Raw genomic sequence first — 26,421 nt, 5'->3', positions numbered from 1 at the left:
TGTCCGATTCTTTTTGTACAGCAAAATAACTGTTTGGACATGTATACATATATTGTATTTAATTTATACTTTAACATATTTAACATATATTGGTCAACCTGCCATCTGGGGGAGGTGGTGGGGGGAAGGAGGGGAGAAGTTGGAACAAAAGGCTTAGCAATTGTCAGTGTTGTAAAATTACCTATGCATATATCTTGTAAATAAAAAGCTATAATTAAAACATTTTTAAAAATTAAAAAAGATCTGAGTTAAAATATCACCTCTGACACAAATTATCTGTATGACTATGGGCAAATTATTTAATCTCTCAGTGTTACAGACAACTCATCAAAACTATAAATTAAAAACAAGCTGCTGATACGATCATTGGAATAAGTTTTCATACCAATAGTTACTGATACTAATAAAATCGTAAGTCTAAACTGCTTCCCCCTTTTCCCTCCAAAAAAATTTAAGGCACAGGATTAACAGTAACAACGACATAAATACTGGATAACTAACAAAATACTCACATATATGTGAGTACAATACACATTTAAGGATATGTATCATATATAACAAATATGTGTCTAGAGGATGATGGATGGAAGGAGAAGGCATGTGAATCATAATAGCTTACAAAAAATTAATCTAATATATATTTAAGAATATATATTCTATTAGATTTTAAATTATGTACTAAGCATATATATAAATATCTATGTAAATGAATACTATATATAATATGTATACTTGTTGCATGTGTATATACACACATATCTATATCCTTAAATATATGTTGGATCAACTTTTCAGCTACCTTCTTCTTCCATCCCTTGTCCCTCTAGTAAATTCTTCTTGGAACTTCTATTTTGAGAAAGGGCCTAAACCAGCTATCCTTCATTCTCCAGACATCACCACCATGCCTTCTCATGAGTACCTCACCCTTTGACCTTTTCAATTCTTTTTGTATAAGTTGTCTTTGCCTTTTAGAAGATAAACTTTTTGAAGCAAGGAACTATCCTTTTTGCTTGTGCTTGTATCCCCAGTTCTTAGAACAATTCCTGGAATATAATAAGTATTTATTGACTTTTATCTGATTAGGACAATAACCTTTTATATTTGAATTCAATTTCCATATTGTGAAAGCCTATGTTGTCTTCCCACAATTTAAAAAAAAAAAGGAAATAGAGGAAACATGTCTCTGAATTCTTGTCTCACTTAACTGTAGTCAGAAGGGTTTTATGTTATCTTCAATATTGTAAAAACAAAAGAAAATAAAACCCACTGTGATTTCTTCTGTATGTGTACTCCTTCCTCCACTGTTGCAGATTGCATCCCCTCCACACTTTAGTAAACAGTTTCATATGTTGTGGCTAAAATAAAATCATTTTGTAGACAACATTTATAGCCAGTGAGCCCTCCAGACTGAACTTCAGGTGACAGATATGGAGTATACCACTGGCCTCATACTCAAAGCCTTTCCAGTTGGTAGAATCTACCAGAATGCTTATTTCATTGGTATAACATTTGATAATTAAAGGTTACCTCTACAGCACAATGAGATGCATAGTGAAGTTTTATGTTCCTCATTGAACTTATAAGAAGATTTCACAGGATTTCAGTTTTAGTTGGTACCTTTTAAGGAAAAAAAAAAACAAAACCTGATGCTTCCTCTTTTGGTAGATGGAAGGCTGTAATACTGAGAAATGTTCCTTGATCAAAAGAAAATCTAGTGGCATTTTTTTTCCCCAACAAAACTTTTTACTGAAGTAATTTTGCCGATAAAGAATCGTTGCCTAGTGTGTGAAACAAAAGGCAAGACATTCTCCAGCACTAAGTGTAGTGCCTGGCACATAATTGGTACTTGATAGGTACTAGTTGACTGACATTCTGATAATACCAAAGACACACACACACATATATACACACATACATAAAACCTCCTTTTTACATTTAGTAAGTTGGCTGGATGGTGTGTCCAGAATTTTTCATATAATTCAGAAATAATAGTAGAATTTTTCTAGTTATTTGGGTTTATTCTACACATAATATCTACCACAATGAAACCAGTCCAACCAGCTTTTAGCAAGTACAACCAATGATTCAAAATCTCCTGCAACTATTCAAAACCTAATTTTTCTTATGAAGATGCATGGAAATAATTGTGTTTCTTTAGTATTTTAGTTATTCTTCTGTCAATGTTATTTATATTGCTTTGAAATCCCTTATATAATTTTGTTTAAAGGGAAATATCAACTGTATTCAATTAAAGTAATTAGTAATGAGAGTTTAAATGATGCTAATGATCCTCTTATGGTGTTTTTTTTAAGTAAAGCTTCTATATCTTCTAACTCATTAATAAGGGGAAAAAATAAGGAATACAGGTATGTTTTCTATCTGATCATTCAAAAGGATTTTTCCCCCACAATGAATACTTGGTGGTTAATTGGCAATTCTGGGGAGAAAACTCATTTTAATAGTTTCAATCAATTCTATAAAAGCAGAAATTTAATGTATTAATTTGTGTGAAGAAAGGATTTGCTTAAGTAAAGGAACATTTCATCCTAACTCCTCTCCAAACTATTATAAGTTAGTTTGGCTTAAATGAATGAAATTCAGATAAATATTCAGGACTGTCCAGGTCCAATCTAATTTTGGACATATAGCTTTCTTTAGAGGCAGGAAACTTTTAAAAGGATTCAAAGGAGGCCAACGACTAGGACTGATATTTAAATGGTTCAAGAATAAGAATGATAAATAAAAGTTAAAAAAAACAAAACACCTCAGATTACTTTGCTGAGAAACATAGGGGAGGGAAGGAAATAAGCAATTTAAATAGCACCTACTATGTGTCAGACACTATAGTAAGCACTTTTTGCAAATATTATGCAATTCGATCCTCATGACAATCCTAAAAAATATTATTATCCCATTTTAAGTGAGACAAACAGCATTTAAGTGTTGAGTTCCAATCTTCTTGATAGAACTCTATCCATTGTGTCATTAACTGCCATCTTAAATCATCTCTGAGGTAGATTGTATAATATCAGACTGTCAATAAGCATTTATTAAACTTTTACTATGTGTCAGGACTGTGCTAAGCACTGGGGATACTTATATATGAATATGTATACATGTGTGTGGGCAGTGTGAATATAGGTATAGGGAGGAGGCTTAAGCTTCAGCAAACAAGAGGGAAATAACATCTCAGTGGTTGAGGATTGCTATATCCTGGAGGTTATAAAGAATGAACATCTTTTATGAGGTAGTTTCAAAAACAGCACACACTTTGGTTCTAACTTAGGAGAGAGGTAAAGCATGAACAAGATTGTTTTTCATCATTTTCACTAAAATGATTCTAGACTTGGAATTATAAGATGCATTGAGTCAGGAAGAACTGCATTCAAATGTTCCCCAGACACTTCCTAGGCTCATGACAAGTCATTAACCTTTTTCCATCTCAGTTTCCTCATTTGCCTGATGGGGCTAATAATATGTGTAGTATTTGTTGTACAAAGTTGGTAACAGTAGCAAATGAGATAGCAAATGCTTTTCAAACCTCTAGGTGTTGCATAAATTTTAGTTTTATGTTGTTGTCTTTGTTATTAATATTATAAAGAAATATCTATAAAGATACTTCCCTTTCTCCTTAACCCTACAAGTCTATATTATAAGAGTTTGAATAAATCTTGCTTTCTTACTACTTGGTTGATGCTTGAGAAATCTAGATCAAAAAGGGAAGAGCCAGAGGAAAGATCCAACTGGAATGTATCCCTAAGAGGGAAGAAAGAAACAAGCATTTTATGCATCTGCTACTTGCCAGACACTATATTATGTAAGCACTTGACAAATATTGTGTCATTTGGTCTTCACAATTGTATGAGGTAGGTGAGGAAATTGAGGCACATATAAGTTAACTGACTTGCCCAAGGTTGCATAAACCAGCAAGGCTCTGAGGTCACAAAACTCGGGGTTTTCTAATTCCAGGCACAGTGCTCTATCCACTGCATCACTTAGCTCTCTGAAGTATTGATTCCATTTCAAAAATGCCTGAATGCTGGCTCTGTACCACTTACTGGTATCTTGGGGGCACTGGAGAAGAATAGTCTCTTTGTCCCTGAGGACTGGGATAATTCAGGATGACTTTTTGAACAGGAGGATGGAGGTCTCTTCCACCGGGTCCGGGAAGGCCTGGCACCAGCTGGGCTGGCTGTACCAATTGCTGGTAGGCTGCCCTGGGGTACTCTTGGCCATCTGAGAAGTTAAGACAAAACAAAGAAACAATGAAAAACATTCTCCTCTTTCTCTTGCCTATGAAAGAGAAAAGAAGTACAGTACTTATGGCTGCCCTTGGATCATAGAATCATAAGTATAGAGCTGAAAGAGCATCAGAGGTCACAGAGTCCCCCCTCATTTTGTAGATGGGGGACTAGGGTCCATAGGCTAGGGGACTAGGCCAAGGCCACTACATAGTAGGAGAAAGAGAAGGAGGAGGAAGATGAGGAGGAAGAATAGAGTAGGAATTAGAACACAGATTCCAGAAACCCCCAAACTAGCTTTCTTATCTATTGTACCACATTAATCAGGGAGATTAATTCTCTTGTTTCCTAAGAAATCAGTATCATTTCTTGCCAGCTGTGCTCAGACCTTAACAAAATATGTAAATTAAGCAAAGAGTGATTAAATTTTGAGATTCTTTGCTTCTAGGTAGAGTTTGAAGAAAGAGAGACTAAATGAAGAAAAAAAAAAAAGGACAAGTTTACATTTCAACTCAAATCAATTCCACAAGCATTAAAATGTCTCATGTTCCATGCATTTGGCTATGCACAGGGGATAAAAAAATATCCAATATTTCTCCCAATCTCCCTAAAATAGTCCCTGCCCTCAAGACCCTTACATTTTCCTGGAATATACTTAACCACAATTGAGATAGCACCAGGTGAATGCTACAATAGAAACCCAAAGAAGAACTAATGGGAATTTAGAAGCCAGATAGATTACTTCTGTTTAGAAAAGTGATGTATGAACTAAACTTTGAAGGTTCAGAGGAGTTTCATCAGGCAGAAGGGTAGGGACGCAGGGACAAAGAACTGAAGCATACAAGAAAGAATAGTTGCATACAAGAAAAGCAAGGAGTTTGGTGGCAATAGAAAAGGTAGCCATTTCCTGTCCTACAGGTCACAGAATATTGGGAGCTGTATCCTTATTGGGGGCTCACATGTACACATTAAACTTTATCACTTTGATCTTTGTGTTTAAGCATCAAGAAAAATATGTGCTATGAATGATAGGGGGTTTTAATATTATTATCAGTAACTCATTCTTGCCTAGTAGGAAACAAGAACCTAGCTGACTTGTGGCTACTTCATCCTGAGGACCCAACTTTATCAGCTAAAGCTGTGGAATATCTAATGCCTTCCACCACAGCATATGTTTGGGAAAGTGGAATTTCTGAACTTGCAGCAACAAAATCTAAATAAGAAAACAAGCTAGCAGTGGAACAAGATCTAAAGTTGAAACTTTCATCACTTCATCCAGATTTCCAGGCTCTGAAAGTTTTCAAAACAGTTCCAGCCATCCCATTAATAACTCAGCCTAATATAATAAGCAAACATATCTTCTGCAAACTGAATAATGTCTCAGATACATATGTTACACATATATTTTTCAGATGAATATGATTTTAATATAATTTAATTTCACTTAAACTAATCGATGAATTCACTTATTTTTATCACTATGCATTTTCTCAATCAACAAAATTTAATAGTACAACCATAATCATATAGAATTTTTTAAAGATACCCCCAATTACATGTAAAATAATTTTTAATATTGGTTTTTAAGTTTTGAGTTCCAAATAACATCTCATCCTTTCTCCTCTTTTCCATTCTTTTGAGACAATAATTATGACACAAGTTATACATTATAATCATGTAAAATATTTCTATATTAGTCATTTTAAATATAGAATTTTGACAGATTTTTTTTTTAGGTTAAAAAAAGTGCTCTAAGATTATCAGTCTAGATCTGGAAAGGAATCTAGATAGCATCTCATCCAATATGCTCATTTTACAGATGAGAAAAATGGACTCAAGGAAAATTAAATAACTTCTGCAAGGTTACATGATTAGTCAGTGTCAGAGGCAAGATTTGAACCCAGGTCTTTGACCAAGAGCTACTGTGATCTCACCTGTAGTATATGGTAAAGGGAATAGATAAGGGATAAATAAATAAGAGATAGCTAACTTAGGGATAGGGAAAGCCACAGCTATGTGGTATTCTATGATTTTACTTCAAATAAAATTATAGTACTTAAGTACTTTCATCAAAAGGATCTTGGTACCTTTTTTTTTTTTTTTTTTTTTTGTTGCTTAGTCATTTCAACCAACTTATTTGTGGTTTTCTTGGTAAAGATAGTAAAGTTGTTTTGCCATTTCCTTTTCCAGCTCATTTTATGTACATTTAACTGAGGTACACAGGGCTAAGTGACTTGCCCAGGATCACACATGTAGTAAGTGTCTGAGACCAGATTTGGACTCAGGAAGATGAAACTTCCTGATTCCAGGTCTTACACTCTATTTATTGTTTTACTTAGCTGTTGGGGACCTAGTGTGGGAATTTTTGATCCGTTTTTTAAAAGATAAGGAAAATGAGATCCATAGAGGTTTAATTGTTCAGGGTCACACCTAGCTAGATGGTGTCAGAGCTGGAATTCAACAGCAGGTCTTCTGGCTGAAAATGAACAACATTCCCCCACCCTAGGCCCAGCACTAGGTCCTGCTTCATAATGCATCTCAATTAAAGTTTCAAGTCTCCACAGTAACATCAATGATTGAATTTTAATATGAATAGACAATGAAGGAAAAACATTAGCCCTTGCCCCCTTCTCCTTAGACTTAAGAAACATTATTCAGGTTAAAGATGGCTTAGTTTTTATACTTCTACACGCTTCCAAGATGCCCCAAAGCACTCTGTAGCACTGGCTGCTCCTTTTCCCCTCTTCTCTCTCTTTCTCTTAGGCTTAGCCCTGGAATGTGTCACTGAAAGAAAATGTATTTGAATCCTGGCTCTCCTCCTCACCACTTAAATTATCTTAGGTTACTTCTCCTAATTTGGGCCTTACTTCTCCTCATCTAGAAAATGAGTAAATGCCCTCTAAGTTCTCTTCTAAGTTTGAATCCCATGATTGCAATTTTATATTTATCTAAAAGTATTTGAAGGCTGTTTTCTTGTCCGAAGGTGTATTCCAGGGTCTAATGATCCTCACTTCTGATAGTCAAGGACACTAGCCTGACTATAAGGAGGCTATTCAGACTTCCAGTTCAAAGATATCATCTCATGTCTGACTCGTCATGATCCAGCTTTGGGGTTTTCTTGGCAGAGGTATTAGAATGGTTTGCTATTCCCTTCTCCAGCTCATTTTACAGATGAGGAACTGAGGCAAACAGGGAGGAGTAAGTGACGTGTCCAGAATCACACAGCTAGTAAGTAAATGAGGGTAGATTTGAATTCATGAAGGGGAGTCTTGATTCCACTGTACTATCTAGCTGCCTTCATCCAAAGAATAGTACCTAGAGCCCTGCTTTAGTTTCCTACTGACTCTATATCACACCAACAACAAAAATGTAAAAGTATGTACACATCAATAAGAAGGCAGAGTGTATTTATAGAGGACATAGTATGTTATTGTAGGTTCAAGCCTCAATTCAATCACTTCTAGTTATATGATCTTTACAATTCATTTCTCTTAGAGTCAGCTTTCTCAGCTGTAAAATGAAGGAGTTGGATTAGATAATTTTTAAGATTCTTTTCAGCTACATGGAAAAACTGTACTGTTCGAGATTTTATTCAGTTTCTCAGTGGGTTGGACTAGATGGAAATGGTTAATGAGGGAAGCTTCTTACAACTTAATTATCACTTAAATTGAGTGAAAACACCCAATTTTGTGACTGTAAATGTAAGAATTGTTTGTATTCTCTTTCCCCACCCCTGTGAATGAAATATTATACGAAAAAAGAAGGCAGTGAACACAAGGGAAGAGAGAGATGGGTGTTGGGGGGAGGAAAGACAAGAAAGAGGAAGAGAAGAGAGAGGAGAAAGAGGAGAGAAAAGAGAAGAGAGAGACACACACAGAGACACATGCATACACACACACACACACACAGAAAGAGACAAAGGCAGAGGCAGCCCGAGCTGTGACCAGCTAGACTTGGTCCAGGTTGTGAAGGGCTTTACATGCCAAAAAGAGGAATTTGTATTTTATTCTAGAATCAACATGAAGCCAGCCACTGGCATTTATTAACTAAGAGAAAGCTATGATCTGGCATGTCCTTTAAGAAAATACCTTTGGCAGCAGTGAAGATGGTGGACTTGGGGTGGAGAGAAACTTGAAGCAAGAAAAACAACTTGATTACTGTAGGAGTGAAAGGTGAAAGGTAAGAGGGGCTCAGATGAGAGTGGTAGTCATTTTAGAGAGAGAAGAATAGATGTGAAAGATGTGGAGTTAATTCAACAATTGCTGACAAATGATATGTAGGGTGGAAGGAAGAATGAGTATCTGAGGATGACTGAGGCTATAACCTGGAAGCCTAGGACAGTGGTGCTTTTGAAAGAAATAAAGGAGTTAGGAAGAAGAGTGGATTTAAGGAAAGGTTCTTAATGGGACTTTATCATCTTGTCTGGGGAAAAATAATTTTCATTTCAATATAATTGGTTTCCTTTGTAATCGTATATGTTTAGTTTATGCATTGAAACACAGTATTGCCAGAGAGATCTATCACCCACAAAAAGGTTGTGAACTCTTGATCTAAGAGAAAGAAAATGTTCTGTTTTGAACATGTTGAGTTTTAGGCAACCATGGATCATCCAGCTGTAACTGTTCAATAGGCAGTTGGGGATGTGCATGTGATTGGAGGTCAGGAGACAGACGAGGACTAGACAGACAGATCTGGGCTATCTGCACAGCTGTAGTCATTCAACCTATGGAAACTGATTAAGTAACTAAGAGAAAGGTATTTTCTTAAAAGGCGCATCAGATCATAGCATTCTCCTCATCAATAAATTGTCAGTGGTTGATCCTAGAGTAAAATACAAATTCCTCTTTTTGGTATATAAAACCCTTTACAACCTGGACCAAATCTAGCTGGTCACATTCTGGCTGCCTCTGTCTATCTGTTTGTCTTTCTGTGTGTGGGGGGGGCGGGGGGCTGTTTGTCTCTATGTCTCTCTCCCTCTAAGAGAAGAGGGGACAGGTTAGAGACGTAGGAGACACACATGGAAGTAATAACATTTTTAATTGCTTAAAGCTATGGAGAAGATAAGGCAAAGGCCAGCACCAGACAAAATCACTACTAGGTAGGTAACAACAGATCATTGGCCTTGAGTAAGAAAAATCTAATCTCAAATTCTGTGTCAGAAAATTATTTTTATCTTTTCTTCCAAGACATAAAGCACTTAGTTTAGAAAAGATAGGAAAAAATAGTATAAACTATTGCAGGAACTCCCACAGCTGTGAGCAGCTGTACACAGCTCTAGATAACTCTTTTCCATCTTGTTTATTCTAGCCTGTTTATTTTTTCGGATCATGTTTGTGTTCCATCATGTAATGACTTTTTTTAGGTATGGCAAGCATATACTGGACCCAGATCAAACCTCCAGGCAGAGCCCAAAGTTAAATGTTTAGTGGAAGCATTTGGACCTCAGAAGTCCACCATCACCACAAATCGTAACATGATTTATTGTTTTATTAATTGTCTAGACTTAATAAAGCATTAATAATGCAGTTTAAAATTAAAAGTATGGGTGTATATGTCATTGTACCGGCACTATTGACATAATGAGTTTAGCAGGAGTGCATTAGAAAGCTCAAGAAAAACAGTCATCACAAAAATGGAGGCCTAGTGACTGGAGGCTAATGATGATAAAGATGATGATTATGGTAACAGGCAGTTATATAGAGCTTTAAGATTTGTTAAGTGCTTTGCATCCATTATCTCATTTGAACCTCACATACCCTTCTATGTAATAATCATTTCGGTTTATTCATTCTCCTTTTCAAAGTCATTCCAGAGTCCTATAATAAAAAATATTGTATAGATAATTGGAGCACTATTTGAATGTTGGATTTGAAGTCAAGAAAACCTGAGTTCAAATCTAACCTCAGACACATCTTAGCTGTGTGACCTTGGGAAAGTCACCTAATCATTATCTGCCTCAGTTTCCTCATCTGTAAAATGGGGACAACAATATTACTATTTCCCCGAGTTATCATGGGAATAAATTAGATGATATTTGTGAAGCACTGTGGAAACCTTAAAATATTATATAAAGGCTAGCTATTATTATATAGATCTCTTGTTTATTTTCTGAGAAACTCTGACTTTATACCCACTATCTTAGCTCAGTCTTATATCAATGGAGGTTTTAAATATTCTCATTTAAGTCAGGCTTTGGACCATCATCACGTTCTTTGTTTTATTTTGTTTTAGAGTGGTTGGGTGGGCTGCCTTTTACTTCTTTTCCAGTTTTAACTCTGTCTAGACCTTGAGAATGTCCTTGTATTGCTTTTTCTGACTACCTTGTGAGTGTTTGCCCTGTGTGAGTTTTCCATAAAATAGTTTTTAGTGAGCATACATTTGGCATTCAAACAATGTAGCCAGCCCAACAGAGATGCATGCTGTATTCTTGAGGGTGTACTTGGCCTTTAGATAGATACAAAGTTTAGAAAAGACATGATTCCTGCCCCCTGGGAATTTCCAGGTTAGTAGTGTAATAAGATATCCACATTGACCTCATTCTCTACAAACTAAGTGGGTAAATGCAAAGGGACAAAGCAAAAGGCTGTGAGAGTACATGGGTATGAACTGGGAGTGGGGTAGTCAAACTGCTTATGCATTTGGGGGGCAACTAGAGGTACAGTGTATAGAGCCCCAGCCCTGAAGTCAGGAGGACCTAAGTTCAAATCTGGTCTCAGACACTTAACACTTCCCAGCTGTGGGACCCTGGGCAAGTCACTTAACCCAATTGTTTTAGCAAAATAGACAGACAGATAGACAGACAGATAGACAGACAGACAGATAGATAGATAGATAGATAGATAGATAGATAGATAGATAGACAGACAGACAAGCAATCAAGCAAGTCTTTTGTTAAGTGTCTACCATATGCTGAGATAGGATCAATGAAGGTTTAGCTCTAGAGTCCAAAGTGTTCTTAGAAACTATCTTATCCAACCCTGATTTTACACATGAGGAAAGTGAAACCCAGTGAGGCTCAAATGACATGTTCAATCATGCTGGCACTAAACGTCAGAGAGGAGAGCCAAACCGAGTCCTCTGACTCAGAGACAGGCCTCTTTCCACTCACTAGACTGAGCTGCTTCACGATGTCTCTCTGAATTAGGTTTGAAAGCATGATGAGAAATTCAAAAGGTAAACTTGGGAGAGGAAACATTCTAATTACAGGAAACAAGGCGTCAGTCATTGGTTCTTTTTAAAGTTATTTCAGCTCACAGCACCTTCTCCTTCAATGTAACCTGCTGGGAGTTTGAAGGCCACCCGGGTTCCTTCTGATGAACTTCATCACCTCTGCTCTTTGATGTCCATTATGTGAACTCTGGAGAGCCTTTCAAATCCCAATGGTCTCAGCAAAACCCTTTTAAAAGCTAAGAGCGACATTGGGTCCTTCTCTCTGGAAATATCGCCCCCACCCAGAGGGTTGGCAGTGCTAGGAATCCAATAAAGCACTCTTCAGAAAAGAAAGAAGGCACAGTAGTTGTCTGGAAACTTCCCATGATGAATGGCTGTGATGAGAATTTGAGGAGATAGAAAACTAGACAAGCTAGTTTGGGATCTCAACAGGAAGGTAAAGTAATGTACAGTTCTGAGAATAGGGGGTGAAAATTGCAGCCCAAGGGCAAGATCAAACTTCCCCAATGACCAGACAAAAAGGGAAGGCTACTTATAAAATATGAAAGGCCATGCAGGGCAGGACTTACTGGAAAAATTACTTATCTCTCACATGAAATTGCTTTCTATTTTTCTTAGGAATGCTTCAGAAAAATCAAAGGTGCCCCAGGACAGGCTTATTCAGCAGGCAGGTCCTGTTCTTCCCACTCACCAACATCATTCTAAGCTGGGGGAAGCAATATAGAAGTGTGAAGTCACATATAAATGCTGAAAAGACAGGACCCTGGAATCTTGGGAAAGAGGCTGGAGAAGTTCATGTAGTATTTATCCTCTTCTGGCTTCAGGCAAGTTTCAGTAAAACTGAGTCTCTAGGCCAGTGCAAGCTTCTTGAGGGTCTTGTCTTTGTTTCCCCAAGGCTTAGCATAGGGCTCAGCACAGAACAGGCGGTCAGTAAATGTTTGCTGAGTTTAACTTCTAGGGAAGAGGAGTATCCCTTCTCTTCTCAGACTTCTTATCTGTGGGTCTCTGCTCTGGGCCTGAACTGTCCTGAAACGTTCTTTGTCCTCTGCCTCTTACAATCACAGGCCTCCTTCAGTACTCCTAGTCTCTTTAGCTGTTAGTCTGCTCTGTATGTATCTGGTAAATCTCTTTATAAAAATGTTAAGTTCCCCATTAAATGTAAACATTTTGAGGCAGGAGCTGGTTTTCGACCCTTCCTTGTGCTAAGTACAATAATGCTTGTTTCCGTTTACCACATCTAGCTGGTCTTAGACCACATTTTACATCCCATTCCACCATCTACTAGGCTATCTTTCCATTGAAAGTCATCTGTCCTCCTCCCATCCTTCCAGCCTTGGCTCTTGCTCTGAACAATATTTGCTCTGAAATACTGAACTTGCTCTGAAATATTGAACAGTATTTAATTCCAAGAGTGCTATTTCTACTTGAAAAACAATCTCCTGCCCTATGGCTCCACTCACCATTTATGGGACTTCTGAGATCAAAATATCCTTTCCTTGGCTACCATTTCCTCCCTCTTTAGAATGGGAGGTATTATCTCCCTCTTTAGAATGTAATGTACCATCGTTGCTGTATTTGTATCTTTAGCACCTAGCACAATGGCTAGCATGGTAGAAACTTAATAAATACTTATTGAGTGACTGACCCAAGAAGGTTGCAAGTGAGACCAGCCTTGGAAAAACTTAAAACTAACAACATCAACAATGACCAAATCCACCAGCCTGTAGAGAACACATAGGGAAGTCAAATGCTTTCTTTGCATTTTGCATTATCCAGGTTAATCAGCATGAAAGGAAGTGACAGTGGGATGCCATCATTCAGTAGCACAAGTGTGAAGGGTTTGATATAATTAAAGTAGGACTTACATGGAACACGGTGATCTGGCTCTCCTGGACCATGGTACTGATAGTTCCACTGAGCATGTGGAGAAGGATCAGGAGGCAGCATCTGTACACATCCTGGGTATCTCTGAGGTCCAACCTGTACAAAATCTCTGGACCTAAGAGGCCTGGGGAAGTCTTGGGGGTAGCACACTGATGTCAAGGGGAGCGGCCTTTCTAACTGTCTGATACCTAGAACATCCTGAGGCTGGGAGTCATACCCAGTGTCTACTGTGGGCAAGTTCAGTGGCCCTCGGTTCCCAGGGGCCTGGAGTCGATGCACATTCTCCTGGCTCCTGCCAAGGGAGTCTGCTGACACATTAGGTAAACTTTGGTCTGATTTGCCTGAGTCGTGGCCAGTGTCAGGAGAAGCAGCTGAAAGCTGAGATCCCAGCGGCTGATTTCGTTTTTCCATAAGTGAAAACGGATGCTTAGGGGAGAGTGCTCCAACCGCTGACTCACAGGCAGCTGAGGAACTAGAGGGGAAATCTTTCCCAGGGTCTGCGTGTCTCCTCCAGAAGCTATATTCACACTCTTCTAGTATCTTATTACGCAGATGTCTGTCCCGATGCTCTGCAAGCCAGTAGTGGTTTGTGAGTGCTTGGGTCTCATGGGATGGAGAAGGGTCTCCTGGAGAAGTGCAGGAAGATCTGGGTGGGTATGAGCCACTGGTTACCATGTTGCCATCATTTGGACTAGGGAGTTCAAATTCCCCTTCCATTGAATATTCTGGGAATGGTTTCATCAGCTGAACTGGGTATGGCTCAGATTCATCCACCTCAACAGGAATGCTCCGGCTCATTCTAGTTTCTGAAACAAACAAACAAACAAAAAAACCCAGAAAGTTTTCAGAATATAGAGTGTTTCTTCAATATTACCATTTGATGCAGCTTCAAGATTCATCTGTTCTGATCTGCTTAAACTTCCATACTAGTACCATGCAAAAACCAGTCTCTATACTTTGTATCAATTAAGAATTTCTTTATATTCCTTCTAGGAATACAAACCATCCCTCCCTCAAATAACTTACATAGAGTCATACAAAATATAGTCTACTGTTGAATTAGGAAAGGAGTTTATACTTATGTCAACAAAGCTTCACTTTGTCCAAAAGGAAAAAAAAAGTGTTACCTGGTGACTGATGCTTTGGTTAAGCTTCTGAATACAGAATGATTAAGGTTACTCATGTCCAATTCTTTTAGACCTCATTTGGAATTTTCTTAGCAAATATCCTGGAGTAGTTTGCCATTTTCTTCTCCAGCTCATTTTTCAGATGAAGAAACTGAGGAAACAGAGTTAAATGACTTGCCCAGGGTCACACAGGCTTAAACTCAGGTCCATGAGTCTTCATAACTCTAGGGCCAGCACTTTATCCATTTTATCCCCTGGGTTACACAGCTTTTAAGTATTTGAAAGAGGATTCTAATTCAGGACTTCCTGTTCAAGTCTAACATATCCACCATGTCACCTAATAGCCTCTACTTAAGTTAGTTCTTGAATAAAAGACTGTTGGACTCATACTTGAAGTCTTTCTAAATCTATGAAATACTTTTGGAAAAAGCAGACATCATTTCAGTGAGCAATAATAAAGACTGATAACAGATATGTGCCATTGGATTGGGCTAATATAATAAAAAATGCTTTACTTTCAGACGGAATCTGTGAAATAGGTATAATTGAAGGGTGGAATAAAAAAAAAAACACTGATGGGTGAAATCTGTATAAATTTAGCCAACGCAATACTAAACACTGAACAAATGTGAATTGTGAAAATAAAAATGTTTAGGATGGCAATTAAGTCTAAGTCACGGACACTAGAAATTATAGTAGAATTATACCTAATAGCCTAGACTTAGTGATCAATGCAGATTATATAAGGAGATTATATTATTACAGAAAATAAAAATTCAGCAACTACTGAATACCTAGCAAGGCATAACTTGGTGGATAGAAAAACTCACAATCATTCACAAACTAACAGACAACAAATCGCTTGGAAATTCAACAAATAAATTGTCCTGGAAATAGAGCACCATCATTGGCAAAAACTGTTGTTTACAGTGGTTTAGATGTAACAGTGAAACTTAAAATTTTAAAAATATCCATTTTGGGGGTTCAGTGGATAGAACATTGGGACTGGAGTTGTGAAGACCTGAATTCAAATGTGGTCACAGATACTTATAAAATGTATGACCCTGAACAAGTCATTTAACCTTCTCTTTTTTTGGCCCCAGTTTACTCATCTGTAAAATGGGGCTAACAATAGCTTTCAGATTTTTCAGTGAGGAGCAAATGTGAATAATAATTGTAAAGCATTTAGAACACTGCTTGGCATATAATAAGTGCTACAAAATATTTATTTTAGGTGGTAGCTAGATGGAACAATGGATACATTGCTGGGTCTGGAGTCAGAAAGATTCATCTTTTTGAGTTCAAATCTATCTTCAGACACTTACTAGCTGTGTGATCCTGCTTAAATCACTCAACCCAGTTTGCCTCAGTTTTCTTATCTGTAAAGAGAACTGGAGAAGGAAATGATAAACTACTCAGTATCTCTGCCAAGAAAACCTGAGGTGGGGCCAGAAAAAGTCAGACATGACTGAATAACAATTGACAAAGTGACAAGACATTATTAATATTAAATATTACCCTACTAATTATTGGGCTGCTAAGTGGCACAGTGGATAGAATGCAGGCTTAGAGTCAGTAAGACATATCTTCTGGAGTTCAAATATGGCCTCAGACACTTAACAACAGGGTGACCCTGGGCTAATCACTTAACTAAGTTTGCTTCAATAATATCTCCTGTAAAAGGATCTGGAGAAGGAATGGCAAACCAATTCATATCTTTTCCAAGAAAACCCCAAATGGAGTCATGAAGAATAGGATACAAGTGACTCAAGCACAAATACCAACTACTCATAGTTCTCTAGGCATTATGGAATGGAAAGCTTTGAAAATATAGAGACCTAACAAAAGAAATCTGACTGGCAAATGAAAATTTCCATATGTATTATATGCCCCTGTAAGTGTAAGCTCTCTGAGAATAAGGACTATCTTGTTTTTCTGTTTTTATTCTCCAGAGTTACCAAAGTGCCTAGCACGAAGCAAGCATTTAATAAATGCTTTATTCACCCATTCATTCAAGAAATTAAACAAGGTGATACCTATCACCCTGTCACCTTGTCTCCTTCTAAAATTGTCCTGAAAATATTTTCAGTAAGTCTATAGAAATGAGCTTTATCTTCCAACACTTTTATTCAGTTACTTAAAAAAAAGAAAAACAGTTCTTTTTAAACATTTGTATTGGTACTCCACAGAACATTTAATATAAAAGAATGAGAAAAGCAGCAAGTATAATTATAATATCAATTTATATAGGCTTAAAGATTTACAAAGCACATTATATAAATCATCTCATTTGATCCTCACAACAACTCCCTGAGATACATGTTATTAATATTTCCGTTTTATTAAGGGGTCTCAAGGAGGTTAAGCCCAGAGTCACAGCTAGTGATTGTTGGCATAGTCTGAATTTGGGATCACTTTTACACCCCAACAAGGGATGAGAGTACCCATTTAATAAAGACTATTCTGAAAGACACTGTTTCTAAAAAGACGGGTGTGAAAGCAGTGTGCTCAAAGGAGCCAAATCTTAACTAACATGTGTATCCTGAGCAGATATACTTGGACTGATTTTCAACACAGAAAGGGAATGAACTAATTGGGTTGGACTCACCTGCAATTGAAGTCATATTTCCAATTTGAGTGGTGAGCAGATCAAATCTCACAGCACAATCAGTGTTTGGAGTGTTTCATGTGTGCTTGGAATCCATAAAGAAAGAACAGCCTAGGGGAAAGAGGGAATGAGAGAAAAGGGGGGTGGGGAGACAGGGAGACAGAGAGACAGAGAGAGAGGTGGGGGAGGGGAGAAGATGGAAGGGGGAAAGGGAGGGAGGGAAGGAGGAGAGGGAGGGAAACATAGAGAGACAGAGACAAAGAGATAGAGAGAGAGAGAGAGAGGGACAGAGAGAAAAGATCATTGTGACATTTGCAATCTTGATAATTTTCTATAGGACATGTCCTATATAAGGTGCTTAATCACTCCTTAATTACTTAAATTGAGACAGCTGTCACCAGGTGCACTAGAGGATATTAGAATAGGTAACTAAACTAAAACACAGAATTTAGCACACAATCTATTCAATATTACTTTTTCTACAAAAATACAACTCTAAATGTTAGATGTTAGCATATTATCAACATGGAAAGGTAGTGTAGCGCCACAACTAATGAGCTGACATTAAAGTCAAGAAGACAAGCCTCTTTTCTATCACACACTGACTGATAAATTGACAAGTCACATAACCCATTATGCAACACTAAGGTTATAAACTGAAAAAATAGTTTCCCTTGCGCATTGGTAGAGGGAATTCCTTACTTTGATTAAACCACAGATCCAAACAAAATGAGAAAATAAACTAACATCAACTCCCTCCCAACTCACCTCCCCCTATTCCCTCAAAAAAACACCCCCCCAAAAAAGGAAACCCAGCATGGAATGAGGTACAATAACTAACAATTCCTTAGTAAAATATAGCCACAGCTTAATCTAAGTCTGATTTTACTTTCCACGACCTGACTCTGTTACCAGAGCACAAAAACATTGAGTTAGTACTCATAGCATGAATTTTTTAAGGTTTGGGACTTTAGTGAGTATTGGGCTTAGTGAAAATGTTTGTCTTGGTCTGCCACTTGCTAATGCAAGGAACTAAAAGCCTTTTGTTAAACTGAGTACTTAAATTATTTTAGCTAGCACCTTATCTCTTGTCCATGTCCCTTTACTCTCAAGTTCCAAAGTTCCTACGCTTTCTTTGATGGTAACAATTTTTTAATTAAAAAACAAAACATTTTTATTCAAAGTTTTTAGTGTCAAATTCTGTCACTTCCTTCTTCCCTCCATACTGTTTCTCTTTGAGATAGTAAACAATCAGATATAGGTCATACATGTGCTATTATGTAAAATATTTTCATATTAGTTATTTTGTACAAAAAGACTCGAATAAAAGAAAAAAGAGACAAAGTGAAAAACAGATTTCTTCAGTCTATATTCAAACAATATCTGCTCTTTCTTTGGAGGCAGATAGTATGCTTTATCGTTAGTCCTTTGGGATTGCCTTGGATCTTTGTATTGCTGAGAATAGCTAAGTCATTCACAATTCTTCATCGAACAATATTGCTGTTACTGTGTACAACATTCTCCTGATGATGTTCATTGCACTATACATCAGTTGTTCATTTTCATAACTGGAAAGAGACTTTGTAGGTACTTAGGAAAATGAATCAAAAGAACTTCTTTGCTGAAATACTGAGCAAGTTAATTATCAAGGAGAAAAACTGAAGAGACCTTTCTTTCCTGAGAGAATTGAATTTTAACACTTATGCTGTAGAATAAGTATTCCAAAGAGAATTCTTGAGAAATTGACTACTATCCTGAGAGCTGAATGGCAGGACAGTGTTTCCAGAATTAAGAAGTATGCAGTTGCTAGTGATGATTAGAGATGATTAGGTTGTGATCTTTTTCATTTTGCTATATTGTTAAAATTTTAAAATGTCTTTGTATTGTAGTACATTATAGAGCCACAAATATTGGTGTATATTTAAGCCTATGAGACTGGGGGGGGGGGAGAAATAGAGAGAGAGAGAGAGTACTTATTAGAAAATGGTTTCTCTGGTTTAATTACTTAGGGAGGGGGAATCAGAGCAAATTAATTCATCAGACAGAGGGAGCATTTCTATTAATTTATGAGACAATATCAGAACATATTTCTTGATTATCTTTGTACCTGGGATGAGAATTAGTAAGGTATGAGATTGAAAGATCAAGGGTTAGTCTGATTATTAATAAGCATAATGTACCACACAGCTCTTCTGACCCACATAAGTTTGATTTGTGAATTGTAGTCATCTAAACCCTGCTACAAAATAGAGAGACCAACTAGTAATTTTTTGTCCTCAGAAGGTTCTTTTTCTAATGTATCTATGTGGTTTGGAAACTGGAAAAAGGATCTTGAAGAGTTGCTGTAGACCTATCCAATTAGGATATAGATAAGAATAAATAGTATAGGGGCAGCTAGATAGACAGTGCAGTGGATAGAGCACCAGTCCTGGAGTCAGGAGGACTTGAATTCAAATCCAGCCTTAAACACGTAGCACTTACTAGCTGTGTGATTCTGGACTAGTCCCTTAACCCCAATTGTCTCTCAAAAGAAAAAGAATAAATAGTATAATTATCAGTAGAGCCTGGACCTTAAAAAATGAGGAATGAGGGATGAAATAGAAAACAATAAAGGCTGAAGAAGGAAAGGATGGCAGAGGAAACCATGATAGTCAGGAATATCTAATGTAATAGATCTAAGAAGATGACAAAATGGGGTTCTGTGCTTTGGAAAATAGTGGCCAGGATAGAGAAAGGAGAAAAAGCATGAGAGCTGTAGACCTGAGCTCTACTTCTCTTCTAAAGCTGGTGAGTTGGTATATCATCATCTGTAAAATACTTGTGCACTGAGATGAGTCAGCTTACAAGTACAAAGTCATTTGTTGGCTTTAATTAAGAGTCCCATGTGGATCACAGTCTGTCATTTGCCCATCTTTGGAACAGATGAAGTTATGTGATGGTTTCCTCACGGTCACTGAGGACTGCTTATCCTTAGTCGGCTCATCTTTTTATCTCCCCCACCTGTCATGTTTGCCTGGCTTCTGCACAATGGACAATACTCTCGAGGTTTCCCACCCAAAAAACAAGGCTCTGTGCTTGCTTCCATGCATGATGTTTTCAGCCATGATTTCAAATGCCTTCAATGAGGACAAACATAGAATCCAAATCAGCTGCTGCATTGATGGTAAATTTTTCAACTTGAAAAGATTATAAGTGAAAACTAAAGTGGAGGGAATGTTAATGCATTTTTTTTTCTTTGCAGATGATTGTGCACTCAATGCACTCTCCAAAGCTGAGATGCAACAAAATATGGATAGATTCTCTGCTGCTTGTGCTATATGTGGGACCATCGGTTATAGCAAATGGAGAAGTTTTGGATGCTGGGGATAAATTCACTTACCTTGGCAGTATACTTTCCAGGGATGCATACATTGGTAATGAGGTTAACACGTGCATTGCTAGAGCTAGCTCAGTGTTTGGGAGACTCTGAAGAAAAGAGTAGGAAAGAAGAGATATTAGACTGACTATTGAACTGAAGGTCTTCAGAGCTGTTGTGCTGACCTCATTGTTGTGTGCCTGTGAAACCTGGACAGCTTACAAGCGCCATGTCAGGAAACTAAGTTGCTTCCATTTGAATTGTCTTAGGAAGATTCTGAAGGTCACCCGGTAGGATAAGGTACCAGACAATGAGGTCCTTTCTCCAACTACACTATCAAGCGTTCCAACTCTACTGCAGAGAGCAAACTCCGTGGGGCTGGCCACATTGTTCAAATGCCAAACATACACTTCCCCAAAGACTATTCTATGGAGAACTCACACAGGGCAAGTGCTCACAAGATGGTCAGAAAAAGTGGACATTCACAAAGACTCTCTTAAGAACTTTAGAACAGATTGTAGGATGGGAGACACTAACATAGTCCAGCACGGCCTGCCTTCATCAGAGAAAGTGAATTAGCTCAAAAGAAATGAGAAATGCACCAAATTAGAGAATCTACCCCAAATATTCACAGGAACTATTTGTGTCTGACCTGTGGCAGAGCATTCTGAGTTCATATTAAACTGATGAACCCCACTTGGATACACTAGTTAGTTGTGTCCAACCTGACTCTAACAGAGATTTCATTTTGGTCCTTTTTGAGAATCAAGGATAACAACCGAACTGAATCCCCCACCTTTCACAGTGCCTTGCACACAGGAGGTACTTAATGAATTTTTGTTGAATCAAATTGAATATTGTGGCTTTAGCATATCTACGTAACTAATCACATTTCATATGATCTCCAATAGAATCTAGCAATAGTAGGAGAGGAGAAAGGAGGAGATAAATAGCAGCTTAAACAAGGAAGATGGAGAGGAATAATAATAGCAGCTGGCAGTATGTAGCACTTTAAAGTTTGCAAAGTACTATCTGTACATTATCTTGTTTGATCCTCACAAAATCCTTGTGAGGTAGGGGCTATCATTATCCCTGTTTTACAGAAGAGTAAACTGAGACAAAGAAGTCAAGTGACTTGCCCAGGATTACACAGCTAGTAGTATCTGAGTCAGAATTTGAACTCAGATCTTCTTGATTCTAAATCTGGTATTATAACCACTATACCATCTAGCTGCATGACAAAGAATATGAAGTCTAAAACAAAAAGAGAGGTTGAAAAATAAGTGGCTGAAGTATTTTAAATCAGATTTGAAAAGAGGGAATGAATAGAAAGATGATTGGCAAAAGGAGAAAAAAATGATGAGAAGTAGTGTATAATGAGGGAATGAACCTATTCATAAGGTAAATATAAGAATATGCTGTGTTTTATATTTAAAACATGGTTTGGAGTTTAAAGATTTTAATATTTGCTAAGTATCCAAGGTATCTATCCTACCATAAAGGGCTAAAATAGTAAATAGAATTTATATTCAGAATCACAATTAAAGTGCAGTGATGAGGGCTTCTTCCTGGCAGTATTCCCAATGTCACCATATCGAGCCTGCATCATGAAATCACTCCATCCATCACTTGGTCCTGAGTTACTACTCTTAGGGACCTCCTCTTGGGACCTGTATTTTCCTACTATCACATACTTTCCTTCGGGGGTTTGGATGGAGATAAGTTAATTGACTGGGCTGTTGGGACATGAACCAGACTTCCACGGGACAAGCTTACCCTTCTCCCAGTGTAATTGTACCTGACCAGGGCATACTACTTTCTGCACCTTCTGTCAAATTGCCAAAGCCAAGAGTCCTGCCAAGTATTAGAAAGGGTGCTGTAATGCATCAGCTGGGGTGGGATCCTCAATCCAGAGAACTTTTCCCTCCTCCAACTCTGTTTTGTTGCATCTTCTATCAGCTTTCCAAGCAGTGGTGCCTCAGGGTTTCATGGGTAAATATGGTGGGTGGGGATTTCTGCCCCCATAGAACCTTGTATTGTTCTTTCCCCACATCTTGACCCAAATACCAGAAAGCCTAGTTACATCTTTTGTCTTTGTTTATTCATTTTGCATCTTTCCCTGAAACACTATATTTTTCACAACAAAGATTATGTTCAGCATATTATTCTGTAGGGCAGTATTCTGCAAGCTTTTTAAAAAATCACCACCCCATAAAGATATTTTGAGTATATGCTCCCAATATGTGTGTATTTATTTATTTATAAATTATAGCCATGTTTGTGTTTTTAAATGCAGCTTATTTCAGTATTGATTTTGATGTCTGTAACAGTTGAAAAAAGATACCTTGATAAAGATATGTAGCTCCAAATGGCAGTAGTCTATTGTTGGCTGCACTTATAAAATCATGAAGCTCATTCTAATATCCTGTTCATCAGTTATGCAAAGGATTTTGTTGAAATATGGCTAGTAAATTTGCACACTCCCTTATCACAACTATTCTAAGAAAATTTATCTAGAAGTGTTGTATTTGAAAATCTTTTTAAAATGGTTTCAAAACCTACTGAAATCATTATTTGAAAGATTTTTTAAAGGTTAGAAAATAGTATTTCTAAGTTTTTAAAGTGGCAGGATATGAGCTATTTTATAAGTGGCACACATCAGTTTTGGCAACAAAAAATATATCACATAATGATGGAAACATCTGTTTTCAAAATGCTCTATTCTTAAGCATGTTTCTTTTTAAAAGACAGTTACTTTCTCCTTCATTGTTAAAAGTCACTTTTGTCTGATATAGGAAACTAACTCAAAAATATAACATCAAAAGCCATTTTCCAATGAATAAGTGCTAAGAGGATATGAGTAAATAGCTCTCAAAAGAAGAAATACAAACTAGTGACAACCATATGAGAGGCTCCTTCAAATCACTAATAACGAGAAAATCAAAACAATTCTTAGGTTTCAACTTATACCCAGCAAATTAGCAAAGATGACAAAAGAAGGGAACAGTTGTAGTGTCTATAGCCTTTGTTCCAGACATGCAGCTGGTAGACACCCAACTCCATCAGGGTCAGGTGGAATGAAACAACCAGTATACATTACAGAGTCTCATTCTTGTAGCAGCACAGAGAATTTCAAACAAAGTAAATGTCCATCAGTTATCGTGCAGTCATTTCACTCACATCTGATTCTTCATGCCCTCATTTGAGAGATTTTCTTGGCAAAGATACCTGATGGTTTGCCATTTCCTTCTTCAGCTCATTTTCCAGATGAGGAAACTGAGGCAAAAAAGATTAACTAATTTAATATAGCATTAAATGTCCGAGACCATACTTGAACTCAGGAAGATGAATTCTCCTGACTTCAAGGCTGGAACTCTTTCCACTGCACCACCTAGCCAAGTCTTTCAGTGGGGGAATGGCTAACTGAATATTGGAATCATGTATGAGATGAGCATGGAGAATATAGGAAGGGATAGGAAGACATATAAACTGATGCAAGTGAAGTAGTAGATAGAAACAAGAAGAGAATATATACAACTACAACAATGTAAGAGGAAAAAAGAACAAAAATGTGTCAAAACTAAATAAGCAATCTTGGCCCTGAAGAAAAGATATCATGTATCTCTGCTTCTCTGCAGAAGTTCATGACTATGGATGTTGAACACTACATAAACTATTGGATTTGACTGATAATTTGACTAATTTCTTGGAACTGGTTCTTTTCTTTTCTTTTTAATCCTTTGTTATAAGGGATGATTTTCTAGATGGGGAAGGGGAAAAGACCTATTGGGAAATGAAACTAATGTAAAAACAAGAAATACCAATTAAACAATTAAATGTTATCTACCTCAAAAGGACAGATCTGCTAGGTAGCATACTACTCCGATCTCCTTATCATCATAATACAGGTCAGAAAATTTGAGACTTTTTTTTTTTTTTTATAGAAAAAGAAACAAGGCATTTCAAGTTTGTCAGCTTTTAAACTAGGATATAATTAATGAACCTTGCATGCTATTTTGTGGGAAAGCCTTTTGGAGATTACTTTTTGTTTGTTTCCATAGCACTTTTCAGATAAATATTTCATCTTGAAATATTTATATTTTTCTAATACTTAAGTTTAGAACCCTACAAAAAAATTTACAGGGTATTTATTGTATATCTCTTCTCATCATAGCTTTTATCAAATATTCATTTTATTCTTTGTATGACTAGTTTCATGTCTTTGAGATACCAGAGTTCATAGATATTAAAATCAAGCAGGTGAATTTCTCAAATACTGGATTTGATTTGTGACTCCATCCATTTGGAATTGCCCATCCACTTATTCGCTAATCATTAAGCATTCATTATATATCCACCATATTCTAGGTAGCATACTAGGTAATGGATATACAAAGAGTAAAACAAACAAAAATATATTGTTAATAAAAGTAATTTGAGGAGGGACAGCATTATTCTATTAGAGGATCAGGAAAGATTTAAAGTAAAAGGTACTACTTGAATGGACTCTTGAAGGAGTTTTTAAGGCAGAAAAGAGGAGGCAACGCATTCCAGATATGGAAACTAGCTAATGTGAAAAGCATTTAAGATAGGAGATATATAGAACAGCAAAAAGATCATTCTGGCTGGAGAGAAAAGTGCTAGAAGGGGAGCAAGTTTTAATAAGGCTCAAAAGAAGGGTTGGGCCCAGGTTGTGAAAGTCTTTAAATGCCAAATAGGAGGGTTCATATTTGATTCTAGAGGCACCGGGAAACTGCTGGGTTTTACTGATTAGGGAACCAATGGTGGGCACTTTGGAAAATCACTGGCAGCTGTGTAAAGAATGGATCAGAGAGGCTTGATTCAGGGGTAGCAATTAGAAAGTTATTGCAGTAGTTTAGATGAAAGGTGATGTGGGCGTGAATTAGCAGGGTGATTGAGTAGAGAATTGGATAGATGTGAGAGATATTGTGGATGTAAAAGCAATCAGATTTGGCAACTAATTGAGTACATAGGAATGAATGAAAGGGAGAAATCATGGTTAAAACCAAGGGCAATCAACTTAAATACTTGGAAGAAGGCTGTGGTAGAAATAGGAAAATGGAAAAACAGGAAGGTTTAGGGGGGAAAGGTACTCAGAGTTACTATGCAAATAAAAACCCATCTGTTATCTTGTACAACTTTGTCCCACTGAAAAGGAAAGTCTCTCTTCCTTCCTTGCCCCTAACTTAGAGACTAGAGCCTTCGAAAGGGCCATTGCCTATGTAATTAAGAGGTGATCTAAGGGTTCAAGTACTAATTTGCTGGAGGAGAAGGGGGATTTTCCCCAATGGTACCTGTATAGTAATGCTAGATTGGGTCATAGTTAGGTAATAATAACCTGAGGAGGTGTATGCCTGGACAGAAGGGGAAAAGTCAGGATCTAGAACATTAGCTGGAGATCTGCAGTGGGAAGGGCATAAGGGATCAGTGTGGGAGAATACTGAATGATAATAAGTGAAAGGAGTAATACAGTTTGTGTTGGAGATTAGCCCAGTGATTGCCTCTCCCAAGAAAGATGGAATGTTATAGATCTTTCCCCTCTCTGATTGGTTGATTACACACCTCCCTGGGTTATCCAATGGTATCTTAGTTTTCTATGTATTGTCCCTCAGTAGACCGCAACTATGCAGTCCTATCACATAAAGAGTTTATTGAAATAGTAAATAATTACAGATTCACAGAATTGGAAAGAACCTCGGAAGTTACCTAGTCCAAACCAAGCCTGAATAAGAATTCAGCATGTCCATCTTGCCTTGTTTAAAACCTCTAGTGAGGGAATTCCATATTTGGATAACACTAACAGTTAAAGAGTTTTCTCTGACATCAAGACTAAATCAGCCTTTTTGCAATATTTACCTACTGCTCTTAATTTTGCTTTATGGAGCCAAACATGATAAGACTAATCGCTCTTCTACAGAAAGGTGATTGATAATCTGCTGACCTGTAATTTTTCCTGTAATGCTAAATCCTTATGCACAGGAGATAGAGCTCAGGGGGAAAAAAAAAAGTGTTTGG

The 26,421-nt window shown here is 37.2% G+C and overlaps 1 protein-coding gene across 4 annotated transcripts in view; it reads right to left on the bottom strand.

The window, feature by feature from the left end:
- The window catches only part of TRAF3IP2 (TRAF3 interacting protein 2), a 58,788-nt gene that overhangs the window by 18,003 nt on the left and 14,364 nt on the right, over positions 1–26,421 (bottom strand). Inside the window, exons 2-6 of one of the 4 annotated variants that reach the window (XM_074310081.1) lie at positions 20,410–20,495; positions 17,031–17,141; positions 14,423–14,573; positions 13,277–14,101; positions 4,059–4,236 (exon numbers count right to left, since the gene is read on the bottom strand). In XM_074310081.1, coding sequence (XP_074166182.1) covers positions 4,059–4,236; positions 13,277–14,093 — 995 coding nt within the window. In that variant the 5' untranslated portion in view covers positions 14,094–14,101; positions 14,423–14,573; positions 17,031–17,141; positions 20,410–20,495. The remainder of the gene's footprint in view (positions 1–4,058; positions 4,237–13,276; positions 14,102–14,422; positions 14,574–17,030; positions 17,142–20,409; positions 20,496–26,421) is intronic. The other 3 variants (XM_074310079.1, XM_074310080.1, XM_074310082.1) reach the window with 3 other exon arrangements.

Source organism: Sminthopsis crassicaudata, chromosome 4 (assembly GCF_048593235.1).
Source record: "Sminthopsis crassicaudata isolate SCR6 chromosome 4, ASM4859323v1, whole genome shotgun sequence".
Lineage (NCBI taxonomy): Eukaryota > Metazoa > Chordata > Mammalia > Dasyuromorphia > Dasyuridae > Sminthopsis > Sminthopsis crassicaudata.
This window is presented reverse-complemented; position numbering and strand designations above follow the sequence as displayed.